Genomic DNA, 17,183 nt, shown 5'->3' on the forward strand with positions numbered 1-17,183 from the left:
AATTGCTTTCCTAATGCTCTGAAAGTCTGATATTATCACACATTTTCATGATGTGCAATGAAATGTACCCTAAAGCGTTCCTTCTCCCTTGGGTTTCCCTGCACCAAGCTCATCTGTTGAAGAAAATTGAGAGTAATTATCTTACTGTTAATTAACAATGTCATACTTTGATAATCTACATTAGCAATTTCAGCTGAAAACAGTAGTAATAGGACATGTTTATCTTTACTTCCGATGTTTTAAGCATCTGGTCCTAACAGAATAAAGTCTCTAAAATTTAAGAAAATTAGAAAAGCTAAGGAACTTAGCCATACTGAGTTGCTTAGGATCAAGAGTGAACATTATTCTAATAGATTCCTTTTTACTGAAATACCTATAAGTTATTATATTTCAAAACCCATTCAATTTAGAAGAATATCAATAAATAGGGCTTAAACAAGACTTTTTCACTTTTAATTACTAAAAACAATTTACTAAAATAATTATAAAACAATACATCTTGAGGTAATTTTCTTTTTGTTCACAATACAGTCAAGTACCTTGAGTCCTATGCTGTAAAGTATTACTAGTTCATAGAATTCATATTATTAACCAATTGCAAGAGTAATTTGTGGGCCCATTGTCATTCTCTTGAAATTTCAAGAGAAGAGGATTCTTCAGATTTTTATATTAGGGAAAAATTTAGCCATGTGATTTTTGAGGGGAAAAATCAGAAGCATTAGGCAGCTCAACAACCATTGATTATGACTTTATACAAAGGGGATCAGAAGAAACAAAGTGTTAGCGCATTGCAGCCAATGTTACTTTGTGGGAAAATGCCATTGAACAAATCAGCACTAGTTATAATTATACCATGACAAGATGCAAAAGAGAGGATTCTTTGTTTCCTTGATTCATAGGCCTTTTCTTATATAGTGAAGGTGGTGGGGAGAAGGGTAGACCTAAAAATGATACAAGTAAGTTTCTTAATGAAAAATTCATTTTCTCAGGGCATTTCAGTGTTTTCAGAACATATATGAACTAAAGTTTTTATGTAAATGGATTGTGTAAGTTAGGCACTAAAACTAATTGCTAAACAAGTTTCTCCTTAAGCTAACAAGATATTTTCTTTGTTACTTTAGGAACTTTCTTATTACTTTAGGTCAGTGATTTTCCATTTGTGGTAACCATTTGATTTCTTAGAATACTCAGGAGGAATAGAGAGGAAGGAAGGAATTATGGAAAGAAGCAGATCTTTCTCCTGAAATCAGCATCGAGTTACCTTTTCACATACAGTCTTCTCCTTAAAATAGCTTCACAGGCGCACACACACACACACACACACACACACACACAGAGTGATTTTATATCTGCCATCAACCCTGTGGTTAAAAACCTGAGAGGAGGGTTTGGGATAAAAAGGGGAAAAAAAAGAACAAAGTGACATCACTATAAAAATGCTGTGTCACTGAGGCGCAGCGAGGGCGGCAGGCCCGGCAGCCTCCGGTATCTCCTGCTCTCACAGCTGACACTGTGAGGAATGATGGTGCTCAACATGTTACTGCTTCTCAGCACTTCTTTTGTCTTTATAGTAACTAACACCTACGTAGGTTTTAAAATTCTGTTCATGGTTGAAAGATGAACAAATCTGATCAATTATGATAGAATATATTTACATGTCATCGTAAGTAGCAGGAAACTTTAGAGTTCCTGTAATATGTAAGGACTTCATTATTTGCCAAGAGTATATTAAAGTATATCTAGGCCACATACTCAGGGAGATTATAACCTATTTAAGAGTTTAAAACATATTTTTATATTCTGGTTCCCTGAATGTCTTTGCTCAAACCATCCTATGACACAAGAAATGTTTTGTTGTACATTGCCTTGGGTGAATTTTACCCTGGACATCAGTAAAAAGATTTAGAAGACGTTATAGAATTCACCGAAGACAATGTTCAGTACCTTAAAAGTCAGCTAAGTACCTTGCACTCTCATAAATAACTACAGAAAGAAGCTGTATGACATGATTTTATTCGTTACACAAAACCGTAGTATGTAGGACCTTAAAATACCATGCATGGTTTTAATTTCCTCTATCCAAGTACATTATGAACCAAGAAAATGTCCAGATAAGCACATCTGAAGTGAGCAGTGTGCGGCCTTCTGTACAATGTATAGACCTGTGTAATGTATGTAATGTTTTCCAAACGCCACTTACTGCATTTTTCTGTTAATGAGTCAGTACACATTATTGTTTTTAAGGTTTATCTTTGTTTATTTCAATATATACTGAAGTTATTTCATTCTGGAATGCCTTTTTCATAGGGACATCTATATAATACTCTTGACTGCAGTTTCAGAAAATTTGTTTTCGATAATCATCATCCTTCTTCCTAAAAGATCTGAGAACATGAAGTTAGCTTCAAAAGGCCTGTTTGGGCACAAATAAAATTAAGCACTTATAAGGTGTTTATAGGTTGGAAAATATAAATATGTTTGGATGATCAAACTCTAAAAGATCATTTTTAGAGAGTATTAGGGACTCTTGGGTCAGATCCTAAATCTTCTGCGTTTGAGATGATTATGCAACAAATATCTTGTCCATTTAGTGATGTCACTAACTACACCATAAGGTACTGTGTGAATTGAAAAAGGACATCTGTCCCTCCAGATACATTCTGAATAGTTCAAAAAAGCCCAAAACATATCTCATGTTTTCAAAGTGTATATACGCAGGCGAACTATAGTAGAAAAATAGACCATAACGTTTGTATTAAGGTAAATAATCTTTTGTAGATATAAGGAATTAAAAGTTATTCTAAAAAATAGTTATGAACTAAGACTATTTAAAACTTAAGTAATTGATAGGATGATTCTTACAGTGTAAAATCAGCACAATACTTCAAAATAAGCATCAGTAAAATTTTCATGTTCTTTGTTTTTCAGATTTGTGCTGTATGTGCCTTACAATTTTAAGCTAGTGTTGGCTTAAATATTCCTCAGAGAATATTTTCCCATCCGTCTATAAAATATGCACAGTATATAAGGAAGGATGACATCATTTATAACAAAAATACACATATACTAGAATCCAGATAGAATATGTTGAGTTTCTGAATTCTCTATGTTTACTTTTATATCTAAAGAAGGTGCTCATCCAAAAGAAGCTGAATTACCATGGTTTAGCTCTGAAAACTATTTTTTCATCTTTATCATATATCGATTTCTTTCCAGGCAGACAAATTTTAGATTATTTATACAAAATCAAGCTTTAAAAGTAAAAAATTGCAAGCACAATCCCATAATTTCTCTCAGAAGTTGCACAATTTTAGTAGCTTGTCAAAACCAACAATTTTCCAACAGCATTGACATTTGTAATATATGTTCTCCAGGACCTACAAGGTTGCCTGTCTGTAGCTAGGTGGGTTTTAATAAAGAAACTTCACGAGCAAGTTTGATGCAAACAGTTTGGGTCTTTCTATCATCCCCCTTTGAAAGAATAGTTTCAAAAGCAATTATCTTTGTTTTCTACATTCTTAGTTTGAAAGATATGAAAGCATTTTTAAGAACTTATCTCCTATACACAACTAGTCATCTTGCAGTCATAAATTTACTGAAAGTTGGCATTTGATGTCAGTATGCATAATTAGTAAGCAGATACTGAAGGATGTATGTTTGTATTTATTTGGGGATTTAAAATAGTATAAGTAAAATTATTTGATAATTTAAATTGTGGTAGAGAATAAATGCACATCTTCTGGAAAATTAATCTTGATACGGCAATTATATTTGAAAAATATTACAGCAAATTTTAGATGCCACTTATTTCAGAATGGTTTCTTCAGTTCAGCAGGACATTTAAAATGATCTTTGAATTTTTTGTGACTTGGCATTTGAAAAATACCAAAAATCATTTGCTATATTAATAGCTCAGAATAACTAATGAAACTTTCATTTCATATACTTATTCGTTATTATGCCTACTGACATTTCATATGATTGAGTGATAAAGCGGGAGTTTTTCTTCACTTAATTTTGTGTGCTTGCCTGTTGTCCTATGGGAAAACAAAGTCCATCGAGGTTATAAAAGTACTAAAAAGGAAGAGGAAAGTAACATGAAAATTGGATGATACCGGAGAGAATGAACCAGAGCACAGTGAAAGGTAGTGGATATTTACTATCTGAGAGAGAAAATATATTTTAGTGATTTTTTGGTGGCTTTTTAAATAGCATCTTATTAGATTTAGTAGTCGGAGATTAATGAGCCATTGCCACTACTACTTCCCTGTGACTAGATTAAAGCTGTAAGAGATGGAAAGAATGTGCCATGTGCCCTTTAAAAAGACCACTTTTATAGTAAAATTACTGTATTTATTAATATACCATATGACTCAATGTGCCATATATCTAAATTTTTATACCATGCCATATTCAGAATATACACGGAATACTGCTTGACCTATGAATATAAGTAACATGACAGTCTTGATAATAGCCAGTTACAGAGCTCTTGGGACAAGAGCTTTTCCTGATGAGGTTCTTCCTTGCAAACCGTTTAAAATACAGTTTGAAGTGAAGCAGCACGGGTCCTGTTTGGAACAGCTCCAACCTGCTTTGTTTTCACCTTTCTACTCTGCCAATTCATTATAGATTTACTAAAATCTGTTTAGTTAAATTCCAGGGAGGTCAATAGAATATTAGATAAATGCCTACTATATAAGACAATGAAAATGGTCAGTTTTAATGAATAAAATGTTCAAAATTTAATTTGAAACCGAGAATATCTTACAAAGATGGGTTATTTGTGTCAATGATCTTAGAGATTGTAATTAGATCTTACAGACAACTTCTACCTATAAGGGAAAAATAACTATGCACGTTCATGGAATTTTAAAAGTACATCTTAACATTTGAGTATTTGTAGAAATCTACTTTCCTATAGCTTTATTTCTTCTGTTAGAATGGAATTAAATTATTTTTTTACATTTATAATATTTTAAAAAGCATTTAGTGGAATTCATTGATGATGATAATTAGAAAATTTTAAAATTAGAAAAATAACTGTCTATAGAAGAGGGTATGGAAAATTTATTCAAGCAAAATAAAATTTTTGGAAATTCAAAAACAAGCTGTGTTAATAACTTTCCTTGTAATACACAGTTTATGATATTCTTGAAATTACATTTTGAATATGTGTGACTATAATTTTACAATTTCATTTAATTATCCTAAAAGAAATTATGAATTTAATTTGATATTCTGTTGTTAAATAAAATAAGAATTTAATTCTCCTTGCTTAATTATTATTTTCCCCACAACATACAAGAAATTAAGTTACCTACTGCTAACGGCATATCTTCAGTGTAATACATTTTTAAAGATGTATAAAGTATGTGCATCTTTTAAGTACAGGGAAAATAAAATAGGTGATGACTCCTAAGGCGAATTGACAATATTGAAGCAACTTTCAAATACAGCCAATTTATTCCCTGGGAAGTTTTCAAAGAGAGAAAGATCTGTCCCCAAAGTTCAAATTCCTCTTCACTGTACAGGATATGTTTGCAATTGTGTTTTTACTAGGCACAGAGGCAGGAACAGTATATTCACCCCGGGGTTATGGCTGGTGTCCAGCAGAACCACCTTTTGGATTCACACCAGGCATGGGAGTGCGCTGCTTCCGTAAGAGATCAGGTCCAGGAATAGGAGACCACTCCTGTTGCTGAGATGTTGGCTAACTTTGCTCCAATGCTTTAAAATTTCTGCAGCACGTGAGGGCTTCCTCAAGGGCCAGTTACGTGACCCTGTTGTCTTTGATGTGTGGTAATTACCACACAGACCAGCTATATTAAGGATGCTCAGTGCCGTATTAGCTGTCAGATAAGAGGATGACTGTTTGGAGAACACCTCAAATAGTGACTAGATTTTTATACCAAAATATATATAATGGAAAATTTCTAACAGATTCTTAAGTTTCTGTTTATGATACTGTGTTTATATGTTTATATCTGCACATTGGAGAACTGCAGATTTTAAACTTAGTATTATGTCTATTGGTAGCTCATTGTTTTAATCATTGTTCTGATTTATTAAGCACCTTTTTTTGTGTATCAGGTATTATGATAGGTGGTTTAAATGCAATATCAACCCTGTGGTGTAATTATTACCAATCTCATTTTACAAATAAAAACAAAAGTGAAGTAACATGTTGGATTCACATGACCAGTAAGCAGCAGAGCTAGAATTGAGAGCCCTTTTATCATGATGTAGTGAATCTCTTTATCTCTAAAAAAATATTTTTGATTTAAAGTCTATTTTGCCTTATATGAGAACATAAGTGTTGTGTTTTCTTTAATGTTCATTCTAACTGTTCACATTCTTTCACTTTCAACCTTTGTGTGGCCATATGTGTTAGTTATGTCTTATAAACAGCATATAGATAGACTTAGGTTTTTTGTTTTGTTTCTTTTATCCTGACAGTCTCTATTACTTAATTGGCTATCTAGTCAATTTGCACTGTTTAATTTTTTATGTATTTGAAATGATTTCTAGTATCTTAAAATATTTTCCATCTTTTTTATTGTATTTTTTCTCTTTTCTGATTTTCTTTAATTCAGTTATTTTTATTTCATTTTTTTCCTCTATTCTCGAAATTATACTATTTCTGTGATTTTAGTGCCTAATTTAGTGTATGTACATATGTTTAGTTAAATAACAAATTTAAAGTTAATAATTACCTCTACCCTCTGCTAGGGGAAAAATTGCTATGGTAAACTTTAGCTCAGCTACCATCCCTCATCTGTTACATATATTTCTAGTGTTTTAATTATGTGTTGTTTTCTTTCTCCCATTATTCAATGTTATTTTTTTAACTCTTTAGATTGACTCATATATTTTCTAGGTGCTTTGTGTGTCTTAGAACTTCATTTTGGGAGCATTCCCTGTCTTCCTGAAATATGTGAATTAGAAATGCCACTGGTGAGGGTCCACTAGGGCTTAGACTGAGAGCCTCAGTTTTTTGTTTTGTTTTTAAGAGTCTTGGTTCATGAGAGGTTCAATTCTAACTCCTCATTGGGCCTGCTCTAAATTTCTCATCTGCAAAACCTCCAGAGACATCCATCATACACTTAACAATTTGTTTTCTGTTCCCTCTTGGTCTTTTGGCTAAGAGGATTTGCCTTTCTCATGAACTTAGGTTTGTATTTTAATGTGTATTTCTTGTAATTTTCCCATCGTTTCTAGGCACTTGAGAGCGAACGTATTTTCAGAATATATCATCTATCACGTTGCTAGAAATAGTTTATAATGTGTTGCTATTTTCTTGACATCTTAAAATTTCCTCACGTAAAGGGTAATATTTACAATGAAAATAATACATAAGAAAATATTATAGACGTAAAAAGCAAGAACTGTGGCCCTGGGGACTTTATCCCAAGTTAGAGGGCAAATGCCAGGGCAGGGCAAAGAGCACTGGATCTTGAAGTAGCAGTGAGAAAATAGCAACCAGGGAGCAGGTCAAGGGAGCTCGGGACTGGAAAATCAGGAGAGAAAGGTGCTCTAGCAGAGAAAGGACAGTGTGTGTTGTGAGGAGGAATGGGAGCTGGAGAATGGAAAAATAATGTGAGAGGTAAAGGCAGATTACAGCCAAGAGGGAGGGAGGGATCCTGGGAACGCAGGATGTTGGACTCTAAAGAGGGAGAATGGGAAGGCCCAAGGCTAAGGGAGTGGTTAGTGCCCATCAGAGAAAGAGCATCCTGTGATCAGAGCGCCCCTGCCAGGGCACTGGGTAGGCTGCCAGCCTGCTTTTGACGCAGATGCCAGTCGTGGTTCGGCCAGCTGTGGCCCAGCCACAGGACACTACGTCAAGCTGAACACAAGCAAGTGCCTATGGCCCTTTTTAGTCAGGTGGGAGCAGTGTAACAGAGGCATGGGCAATACAGGTTGCTCACTAGCAAAAGAACAAGACAAAGCAAACAAAAAACAAACCAAAAAACCCTTTATGAAAAAGCCTTCACATTTCACCGATTGTACAGATAATTGTGATACCCTAGAAGAATTATGACTGCACCACAATTAGAAATTTTATGGGCAATATGGTGCTGAGGCTACAAAAATAATACTAATAGTTACTATTGATTTTACAATTGAATATGTTTTACAAATATTATTTCCAATTCAAGTAGGAGTTTCTCTCTATTATAAAGATGAGATATATGGGATTTTACAAATGTCTGGGGCCACAAATATCAATTGATGATGCTGTCACTTGAATCTAAGTCTCGATAACAAATCTTAAAGCTCATAGGTTGGTTATTATTTTTGTTTTTGACTCTGCAAAGCTGCCTGTTTTTTAAAACTAGTAATGTAGTAAAGAACAAAATAGAAAAAGTAATTTTGACATTGAAAATAGTTTAAATGTTAAAACCTGTGAGGCCCAGTTTCCCAAGCGATTTTAAGTAATCTCCCCCCATCTGAAACTTAGTTGTGTGGACCCAGGGAAGTACAGAGAGAAGACAGTAGGCATAGTTTTCCTTGTGTTGCCCCTCAGCCAAATCAATAAGAAAAAAATAAGACAAACTGTTAGATGCTAAACCTGGCTCCAGAGAGAGTTTGTGAAATAGTCCCACTGATGTAATCATGTTTTTCTCTGTGGGAGTTTGACTGATTCCACATCAACTGTTATCATAAAACTCTTGCCTTCCTATCAAAACATGGCTTGAGATCATTTTTCAGATTTTCAAAAATCTCTCTTACTATGTTTAGAGTAATTATTTTTCTTGTTTATATTTTGTAATTCCATGTTATATTTTCTTGTTTTTTAACTTTTAAAATTGTACATCCAAAAATATTTAGCACCCTGCTGGACATACAGTTAGTGCTCAATAAATATTATAATTTAAGTAATGATTATAATAATTAAAGCAACTAGTTTTACATCAAACAATAAAACTTATTTTTGCAACTAATTATGTTTCTACCATTTTCTTGAAGTACATCAATTCTATCAATTTATCAATTCAATCTAGCAAATGAAAGAAAATGTTACATTATTACTACCTTAATATGTATCTGATGAACTATAATCTTTCACCTCTACAGTGGATAATTGTGAAATACTAAGATAGCTATTTAAAGATCAAATCCAAAGCATCAGCTTTCTTACTGATGTTTTACATTTTTATGAGTATGAAATTTAAATTTGAAATCTTACCACCTGCAAAATATATATAAAATATTTCCAATACCTACAAATTATTTATATATATTTTATTTCCTAGCTGTAAGATTAATCCCTTTCTACTGTGACAAACCTACATATTCACAGGTTTTCCATGGATTATATTTTTAGTTACTCTTTGTCATGTTAGTGAACTCATCTATCTTACTCTGTTGTCCTGTTCCTATTTGTATTACTTGGTATGAATCTAAATTCAGACTCTTCAATGGACAGTATTCTTGACTTTTATATTTTACCCTTTCTGAAGGTACAACAATGGGAGATGGGACATAACCCACTTGACTATTTTTGGAACATGATGGAAGATAATGTTAATACTAGAAATCTCCGCAAAATTCAAGGAAGCCCTTTCCCCTGGTATAGTCAGGATTCATGGACACTGCAGCCACATAATACTCACTACAGGCTGTGCCACTCACTCAGATCCCAGCTGTGCCCTATGCCACAGCTGTAACACTTAATTACTGGAACAAAAAAAAAATATTCATATAGCTTTCTAGCTAGGAATCTAACCTGATGCTTAATTTTACGTAGGTGGCCACTGCCGCAGGAATTTTCTACAGTGGTACCAAAACTCCTAGACTTAGGGCCGAACTCCCAGGTCATAAGTTTGGAGCATCAGTTTAACCTATATGGTACTTTGGGACTTCCTTCCTCTGTATGTCACTTCTCAAGTTCTGAGGGCAGATGAGGAGATGGGCTCTGGGGAGGGGAAAGTCTTCAGCAAATGTTTAGCACAGATTATATAATCAGTGATAACTTTTATCACTCCACTCTCTGAGGTGTCTCCATAGGGAGATGGTGGACTTTTCAGAGCAGGGATGTGAGTGTATTGTGGAGACAGAGGTAGATACACGTCCATGAAAAAGATTTAGAGCTTAGGCAAGTACCCATCAGCAATCAGTACAAGTTCTCTACAGAATGTATTCTGACAGTTTCCCATCCCAGAACTCATATTGACTTAAAAGAAATGCATGCTTTATCCTAGAGTTTTGGCTTTTCATGAGGTTGCTGTACTGTCAACTTTTATTAATTACTAAATATAATTTTTATTATGGGCTATGTCCCAGCGGGTCTTTCTTCCAGGGGGTAAAGCCCTGTACTTCCTCTCTGATGCGTGGTCAACCACATCAGGAATAAACCCTAATAATAAGTCCTGCACCCTCTCTAAGCTATTCCTGTGGGACATAGTACTCATTGCTTTGAAGCCCTAACTCTGCAGTGAGTGATGCAGAGAAATTTCTGAATATAAGTGAGTTTGTTGTGGTACCCAGTTGTTTTCTATATGTTCAAGGAAGTACCAAAGAAAGCCTGTCCCTCAAAGTTCCTGACTGGTGTGGGAGGTCACCCAGACGTGGAACCAAAGCCTGGCGAAGTCTAGGCTGCCCAAAGCCAGTTGTGGGGTGTATCCAGTGTAGTGCCGCAGTAAAGACAGAAGCAACTGATACTCAGTCCTAAGTGGGACCTTGTGGTGTGGAGGGAAACTTGGAAAGGGAGACCGGAAGCTGATGGGAGTGGCAGGTCAAGACAGATCTATAAATTTATGACTGGAGTGAGCACTTATAAAGAGATTTTTTGTATTACAACTGAAAACGGTAGTGAGGGGGAGACAGCATGCAGGCTCAAGAATTCTCCGAAGAGGTGTGATGAAAGTACCGCAGGAAAGGTCAGTCTTATGGGCAAAGTTCTCCGTAGTCTTTGGTTGCTGCTTGCATTCCGCATCCTCTCTTTGGCATCCTTACGAGTGGTACATGGTTGACTGAAATTCTAGTAGTTGGCACTACTCAGAGTTGATGCAGATGTACCCTTTGGAACCTACCATGTAATTATGAAACTATAATTACTGATCAAATCACTGCAGACAGGTTCACCGTTATTTTTAAAACACTGTCAAGAATTATTTTCTTCTAAAATTTTCAACTAAATATTTTTTTTATTTGAAATATTTTTATATTTTATTTTTATGCCCAAAATATATTTATGTATCTGTGCATGAATTCTTTATTTGAAGGCATCAAAACACATGAAAGATAAAGCTATAAAAGATTCACTGTAATATTTATTTTATTGGTATAATATATAATGTTTAATTTTGGCGAGGTGCTACCTATATATTAATAACCAAAATTGCCTAGTTTTTTTTATCAAGCCTATACTGTTACTTCAGTCTACAGTTACTTTTATCATAATTTTATCTAATAACACAGATCCTAGTTTCAAGAAGTGGCAAAGTCTTAACTTTAAATATGAAGAAGGACATTGGAGGGCAGAGCGAGTGTGGGAAAGGTGAGGGGTATCGAAAGGTGTGGAAAAGGGAGAAGTAATGTGATTATATAGTAGGAAACAGCAGTGAATAAATATTGTGTAGTAGTAAATAAAGAACTGAAACTATATTCATTCACTCTACATATTTGTATGTGTATGTGTATGTGTATGTGTATGTGTATGTGTATGTGTATGTGTATGTGTATATATAGAGAGTTTGATTTCTTTTTCTGTTTGGTCACTGGTTCACTTATTCACCGATCATTTATTGGTGCCTATTATGGGCAAGTTCTCTACTTGATAAAAACTACATGGTACAAAACAAACAGACCATGATTCCTAGCTCTATAGTTATATGTGTATCTTAAAATATATGTAATAATAATAGTATGTATATATTCACCTGAGAAATGAGAATCATACCTGCCAATCCTGTCTCACAGGACTGTGTAAGAAAAATATGAAATAGTGTCTATCAGATGCTTCAAAAGCGTAGAGTGATGCTATATAAGTATAACTCAGCTCCTGCGTACATGATATGAAGTATTAAATGAGTCACTTTATACTTTTAAAAGTCATCTTTACATGTTGTGCAGGCCAGATGATTACCATATAGTATGATATAACACCTTTCAGAATTTGGATTTGGATTAATAATATTTAACTTTTCCACTTAATTGAGATTTATGACGAGCTGGATGAATTTAAGTGTTGGCTTTGAGGAATTCAGCTTTATCAGGGTGGAGGTTTTAAAAACAATGCCCATGGACTCTCGACTTGGATAAGTTTTGGTGACATGGTAGGAAAAAGCCTGATTCACATCAGTTCAGAGGAGGATTGGAAGAGACAACTTACAGACAACTCCTTGAGGAGATTCTTCAAAAAGTCAGCAGCTAGAAGGAGAGGAGGTATCAAAGAAAAAAGATGGGATATTTGTTTGATTTTTAAATGTGGGTATTTTCACAGCCTGTTTGTATATTGATAGACCACTTTTTTTTATTTCATAATCGTAAATCATCAGTTCACTCAGCAATGGTAAGGGTGCTGTAATAAATTTAGGGATGCATAACATGCTTACTGATATAAAGTATCAGAATCTTGATATAACCAGTTCAGAATGGAAAACAAAGGGCTGGGAGACAACAGTCATGATGCTGGAGAGACTCTGAAGAGGTTTATGAAGCATCTTGAAGGATTCAGACACACCTAAACGACAGGAATAATTCTCCAGGCAGTGGAAGGCTAAGAAATAGGGGACGAGAAAGCACACTTGTGCTAAAAGAATGACCTTCTTGTTGATTATACTAATCTGACTAATTGGACCCCCCAAATACCTGTCCTCGATTAGGTAGACAGAAGAACTGAAAATGACTTTGCATATTCCCATTGAACACATGGTATTCTAGGTTACTTAGGAAGCCACACCCCATCCTCAGGTCATATAAGAATGCTTTTAAACAATTTTTTTTTTGAGGAAAAAGTGTATCATGTTTATTCACAAAGTCATTTTTAACATAACTTTTTAATTCAGCACCCCCCAAATGGCAATCCCTTACTATACAGAGATTTTCCTTACTTTGTTCAGAATTCTTACTTGTCAACATTGCAGAACATTTCATTGCTGTGATTAAATATCCATACGAAATTTTTTAAATCTTCCTACCTCACCTTGAATAAATTTTCATGATAGAAATATTATAGGAGATATTTTTCAATTCTTTTAAACTTCTCTATAACCTAAAGAACAGAGTGCAAAATTCCACAGTAGTATCGCCCTCCCACCATTCTGAACTCAGCCCACACCAATTTCCCTTTCCATTTAAACACTCATTGTCTGTGACCACAAATACGTAACCTGACTCCAAGATAAAACTTTGTTTTTATCATTTCTAATCATATTAGTATTTATTTTGACTTACCGTATTGAATGGCCTCACTGTTAAAATATGCTACATTAGATCATGTATTTTGTACATCAACTCAAGAAATGGAACACTGATATGATGGCAAGGGTCAGGTAAGCCAATTTTTGCAAATATTTTGAGGAAACATAAAATTAAGAGGATCATTTCAGATATATCAAGCCATGTCTACTGAACCAAAAAAAGGCCAAGCTAGATGTATAATATGGCAGCATATGCAGCGTTAATTTTAAAGGCTCGAAGTATCCTAGCATCCACGGCTCCCCACTTCCCTGCCTTACCTCTCTCCAACTCACAGACATACAGTAACTTTGGCAAGGAAAGAGGATTTTTTAATTTGTTTGTTTTTCCCACCCACCTTCCATGGTTCCTGAAATTCTCAACCATAATTTATTCATCTGGGAGAAAAGAACAACAGTATAATTCAGATAAACTGGTACAAACTGGGAACATAGACAATTAAGTTTCGATAGAAAAGAACAATAAAAGGAAAGTCTAAGTGAATTTGAAGGGCTGAGATTGGAAAATGAGATGAAGTTCGTGTGGAGGAGATGGAGCATCGGGGGCAAGGAAAGAAAAGGGAAACGCATTTTTGGGGGGGCCTGTTAGCCGTCTTTCCGAGGCTCGTTAAACCGCAGATCACAAAGATACCCCTGTTCGTTGGCATCCCAATGGAAAACTAGAACAGACACTGTTTTCATTTTTTAAATCTCGTCATGTGGCAAATTCAGAGTATCCATTTTTAGCAAAATTTTTTCCTCAGGAATGTATAAAAACATGTCTCATTGATGTAAATATTTTAGCGTTTCTGAAAGTAGCATAGTAACTATTTACAAAACTGGTCAGTAGCATTTACCTAGCGTAGACAGCACTGGTTGCGTTTCTTTGTGTACTATCTTTTAAAAAGTTTACAGCTTCCTCTGTTATACTGTTTTAAGCTACATCTAGTAAATATTTGGGGGGGTGATGTCATCTTAAAGTATGCCTAGCTGCAGGACTCCTACTCAACTGGCTTTGCCCCCCTAAAAATTTGCCTGGATTATTTCAAAATAAGTTAGATTTAGAGTTTCCATTATATTGACCTGTAATTTATGGATGCATATATGTTTTTACTTTGTAAATATAGTTCATTTACCCCTAAAATGCAAGGCAGACGGATGGGGACTTCAGGAAGAGCCATCACGAAGAGCACCAGTGTGAGTGGAGAGATGTACACACTGGAGCATAATGACGGCAGCCAGTCGGACACGGCCGTGGGGACAGTGGGAGCCGGCGGGAAGAAACGGAGGTCCAGCCTCAGCGCCAAAGTGGTGGCCATCGTGTCGCGACGGAGTAGAAGCACATCCCAACTAAGCCAAACAGGTGAGTGAAGCGAATTCTACGTAAACAGCACAAGGGCTTGCTGGAGAGACGACAGTGGATCTTCGTGCTGTGGATTGTGATGGAATTGTAGAGCCTGTAGATTCTTCTTTGCAAAGCAAAGTTCTTTTTCTGTCTCTGGAAATCTGTTACATGTATGAGTTTGTTTTTTTCTATACAGCTGTCTAACAAGGGATCATTGTCAACCTGTCATGTGGTCAGCTATTTTCCTTTAAGTTAAAAAAAAATAAGTCATATTTATAAATATGCAAGGAAATGCAAAGAAGTATTAAGGATCCAAATTGATTTATGTGCAAGAAAAGCAACAGGATTCTCCTTTTCAAAATGTTCCACAATACAATTACTCATCATTTAGGTTCTGTCTATATTTTTATAGAAAAGAAGGTCAGTTGTGCAACTTGAAATATAGTTTTTATAGCGCTGTGTGAACATAAAAATTGAACCGTAATTGTTAAATGTTCAATGCACGTAAAAACCCTGCAGTTATTTTTACTTTAGAAAAATGGGTCAGTGGATTTGTGCAAAGAATAATGTTTGAATACAAGCTTGAGTTTCAAATATTTTTATACTGCTTACAAATCTTAAAAGCTTTATGTCCTCAAGGTATATAGAAAAAAAGCAAACAAGAGGATGGTTATTTCTGTACTATAAAACATAAAAAAAAATTGCCTATGATTATATAACATTTGGTCAGACATATTAGCAATCCATTACTATGCTCAGTACTATGGAAAACAAAAGGTAAGAGAAATATTGAACTGATTTCAGTTGTCAGCACCTGTTTCTCCTGTTATAACCATTGGTACTATTTTTTGTTCCTTAACAGCAAAAGTCTTACTGCAAAATTTACTTAAACAAACAAAAAAAAAAATTCCTGAAGTCCTTCTTATATTATAGTTGACTTGGCATCCTGGAAAGTACCTACTTAAAAGTACACATGCTGCAGGACAAATTACCAATAAATTAGAGTTAGGAAATTCTGAGCCACTCAAAAATTGAACTAGTACATACAGCTTTTTGTCTAAACCAAGGTTTGTCTTTCTGAAAATCATAGGTTTAGAACAAAGCATCTCTGATAGATCTGCCTCTGTGCCATCCCACTAAGATGAGCTGTTGATTATGAAGGAAAATCGTTCGTCTTCCTTAAGGTCAGGTTGCCTCCTTAGGAGTAGGAGGCATTTTTCCTTGTTTTGTTTTCGTTGCTTTATTTTTGATGCTGGTGCTCCTTGGGTGTTGATGTAATGTTGCTTTACAGTGTGGGGTGTGGATAAGCCTTTTACCACCAGACTTCAAAATCCTCCAGCACATATATGAAATGGAAATGTTCTTTGGTCATTTTCGGAAAGAAACCATGTTTCCTGTGTGAGAAGCTACAGGTTTAGGAGATGGCTTATCTTCTTCCTCCAACCTTCCACAGTCTCTCTTTTTTAAATTTTTCTTCTATAATTAGTTCCTCCTCTATCATGCACTAGTGGAGTAGAATTATGTTTTCTTAGAATAGAGCACAACAATAATTTTAGATAGGAACTGTACTTGTGGCACTGCATTGTAAGTAGTAAGTTCAAAGGATTGTCATTGAAACACTCAGTCCCTTTGCTTTATGAATTTAAATTTTATTCCAGTTACGTTCATTGTTGAATTGCAAATATCTTCCTTCCCAAATGTTGTATTGTTAGTAACTTACATGGAAGAGCCTACCTTAGGAGACTAGGCTGCTATGTACAGGAGCAGAGAGGACATTAAGTTACAAATTCAAGAAAACAAAACAGTCTGTTCCAAAGTGACTCCATGAATGAACTTTGACTTTGTCTTTCTAGGACTCTTCCTTTTTATTATTATATGACTTTGCTCATATAATAGATGGGTTGGCTTGATGTCCTCACGTGAACTTTCCACATATAAAATTTTATGGTTCTCTTTCTACATTGTAATTTTACCCTTTGTTGGATAACCTGTTCTTATTCTTCTTGATCTTTATAAAGTCAGTGACGAGTGGTGGCAAACCTCTGTCATTGCTCTTTGTTTTAGTGCTTGGCCTGGTTTTCTCCCTCTTCTGTCTTCTACAAGTGACTTTTTCCTCTATCAGTGATTGTCTTTCCTCTGAAGATTCATGATGTTCAGAATTTCTCATTCTAAGAAATCGTATTTTTATTGCTTCAGCTCTTGCAAATGACCATCAAACCTGTACTTTTGGAGTCCTCCTCACCCAAGAAGTACTCTATAGTCTAAATGTCCCATAGGAAAGCTCCTCTTGGATGCCCCACTATAAACATGCTCAGTATTTCCACACATCTGAATGCTCAGCCCTTCCTTTCAGTAACGCCACAGTCTCAATGGTCACAAACCCTTAGAATCATTTTTGTTCAATTTTTCCTAAGCTCTGTCTTCCTCAGGCCCCT

At 35.1% G+C, this 17,183-nt stretch overlaps 1 protein-coding gene across 1 annotated transcript in view; it reads left to right on the plus strand.

Annotated features, from left to right (window-relative positions):
• Window positions 1-17,183, plus strand: part of LOC107531617 (regulating synaptic membrane exocytosis protein 1) — a 161,365-nt gene that overhangs the window by 92,498 nt on the left and 51,684 nt on the right. The window contains exon 24 of the mRNA XM_087817473.1: window positions 14,531-14,766. Within this exon, the coding sequence (XP_087673599.1) occupies window positions 14,531-14,766 (236 nt within the window). The remainder of the gene's footprint in view (window positions 1-14,530; window positions 14,767-17,183) is intronic.

The sequence above is a fragment of the Miniopterus natalensis genome, chromosome 5 (genome assembly GCF_054644295.1).
Source record: "Miniopterus natalensis isolate mMinNat1 chromosome 5, mMinNat1.hap1, whole genome shotgun sequence".
In the NCBI taxonomy this organism is placed as follows: domain Eukaryota; kingdom Metazoa; phylum Chordata; class Mammalia; order Chiroptera; family Miniopteridae; genus Miniopterus; species Miniopterus natalensis.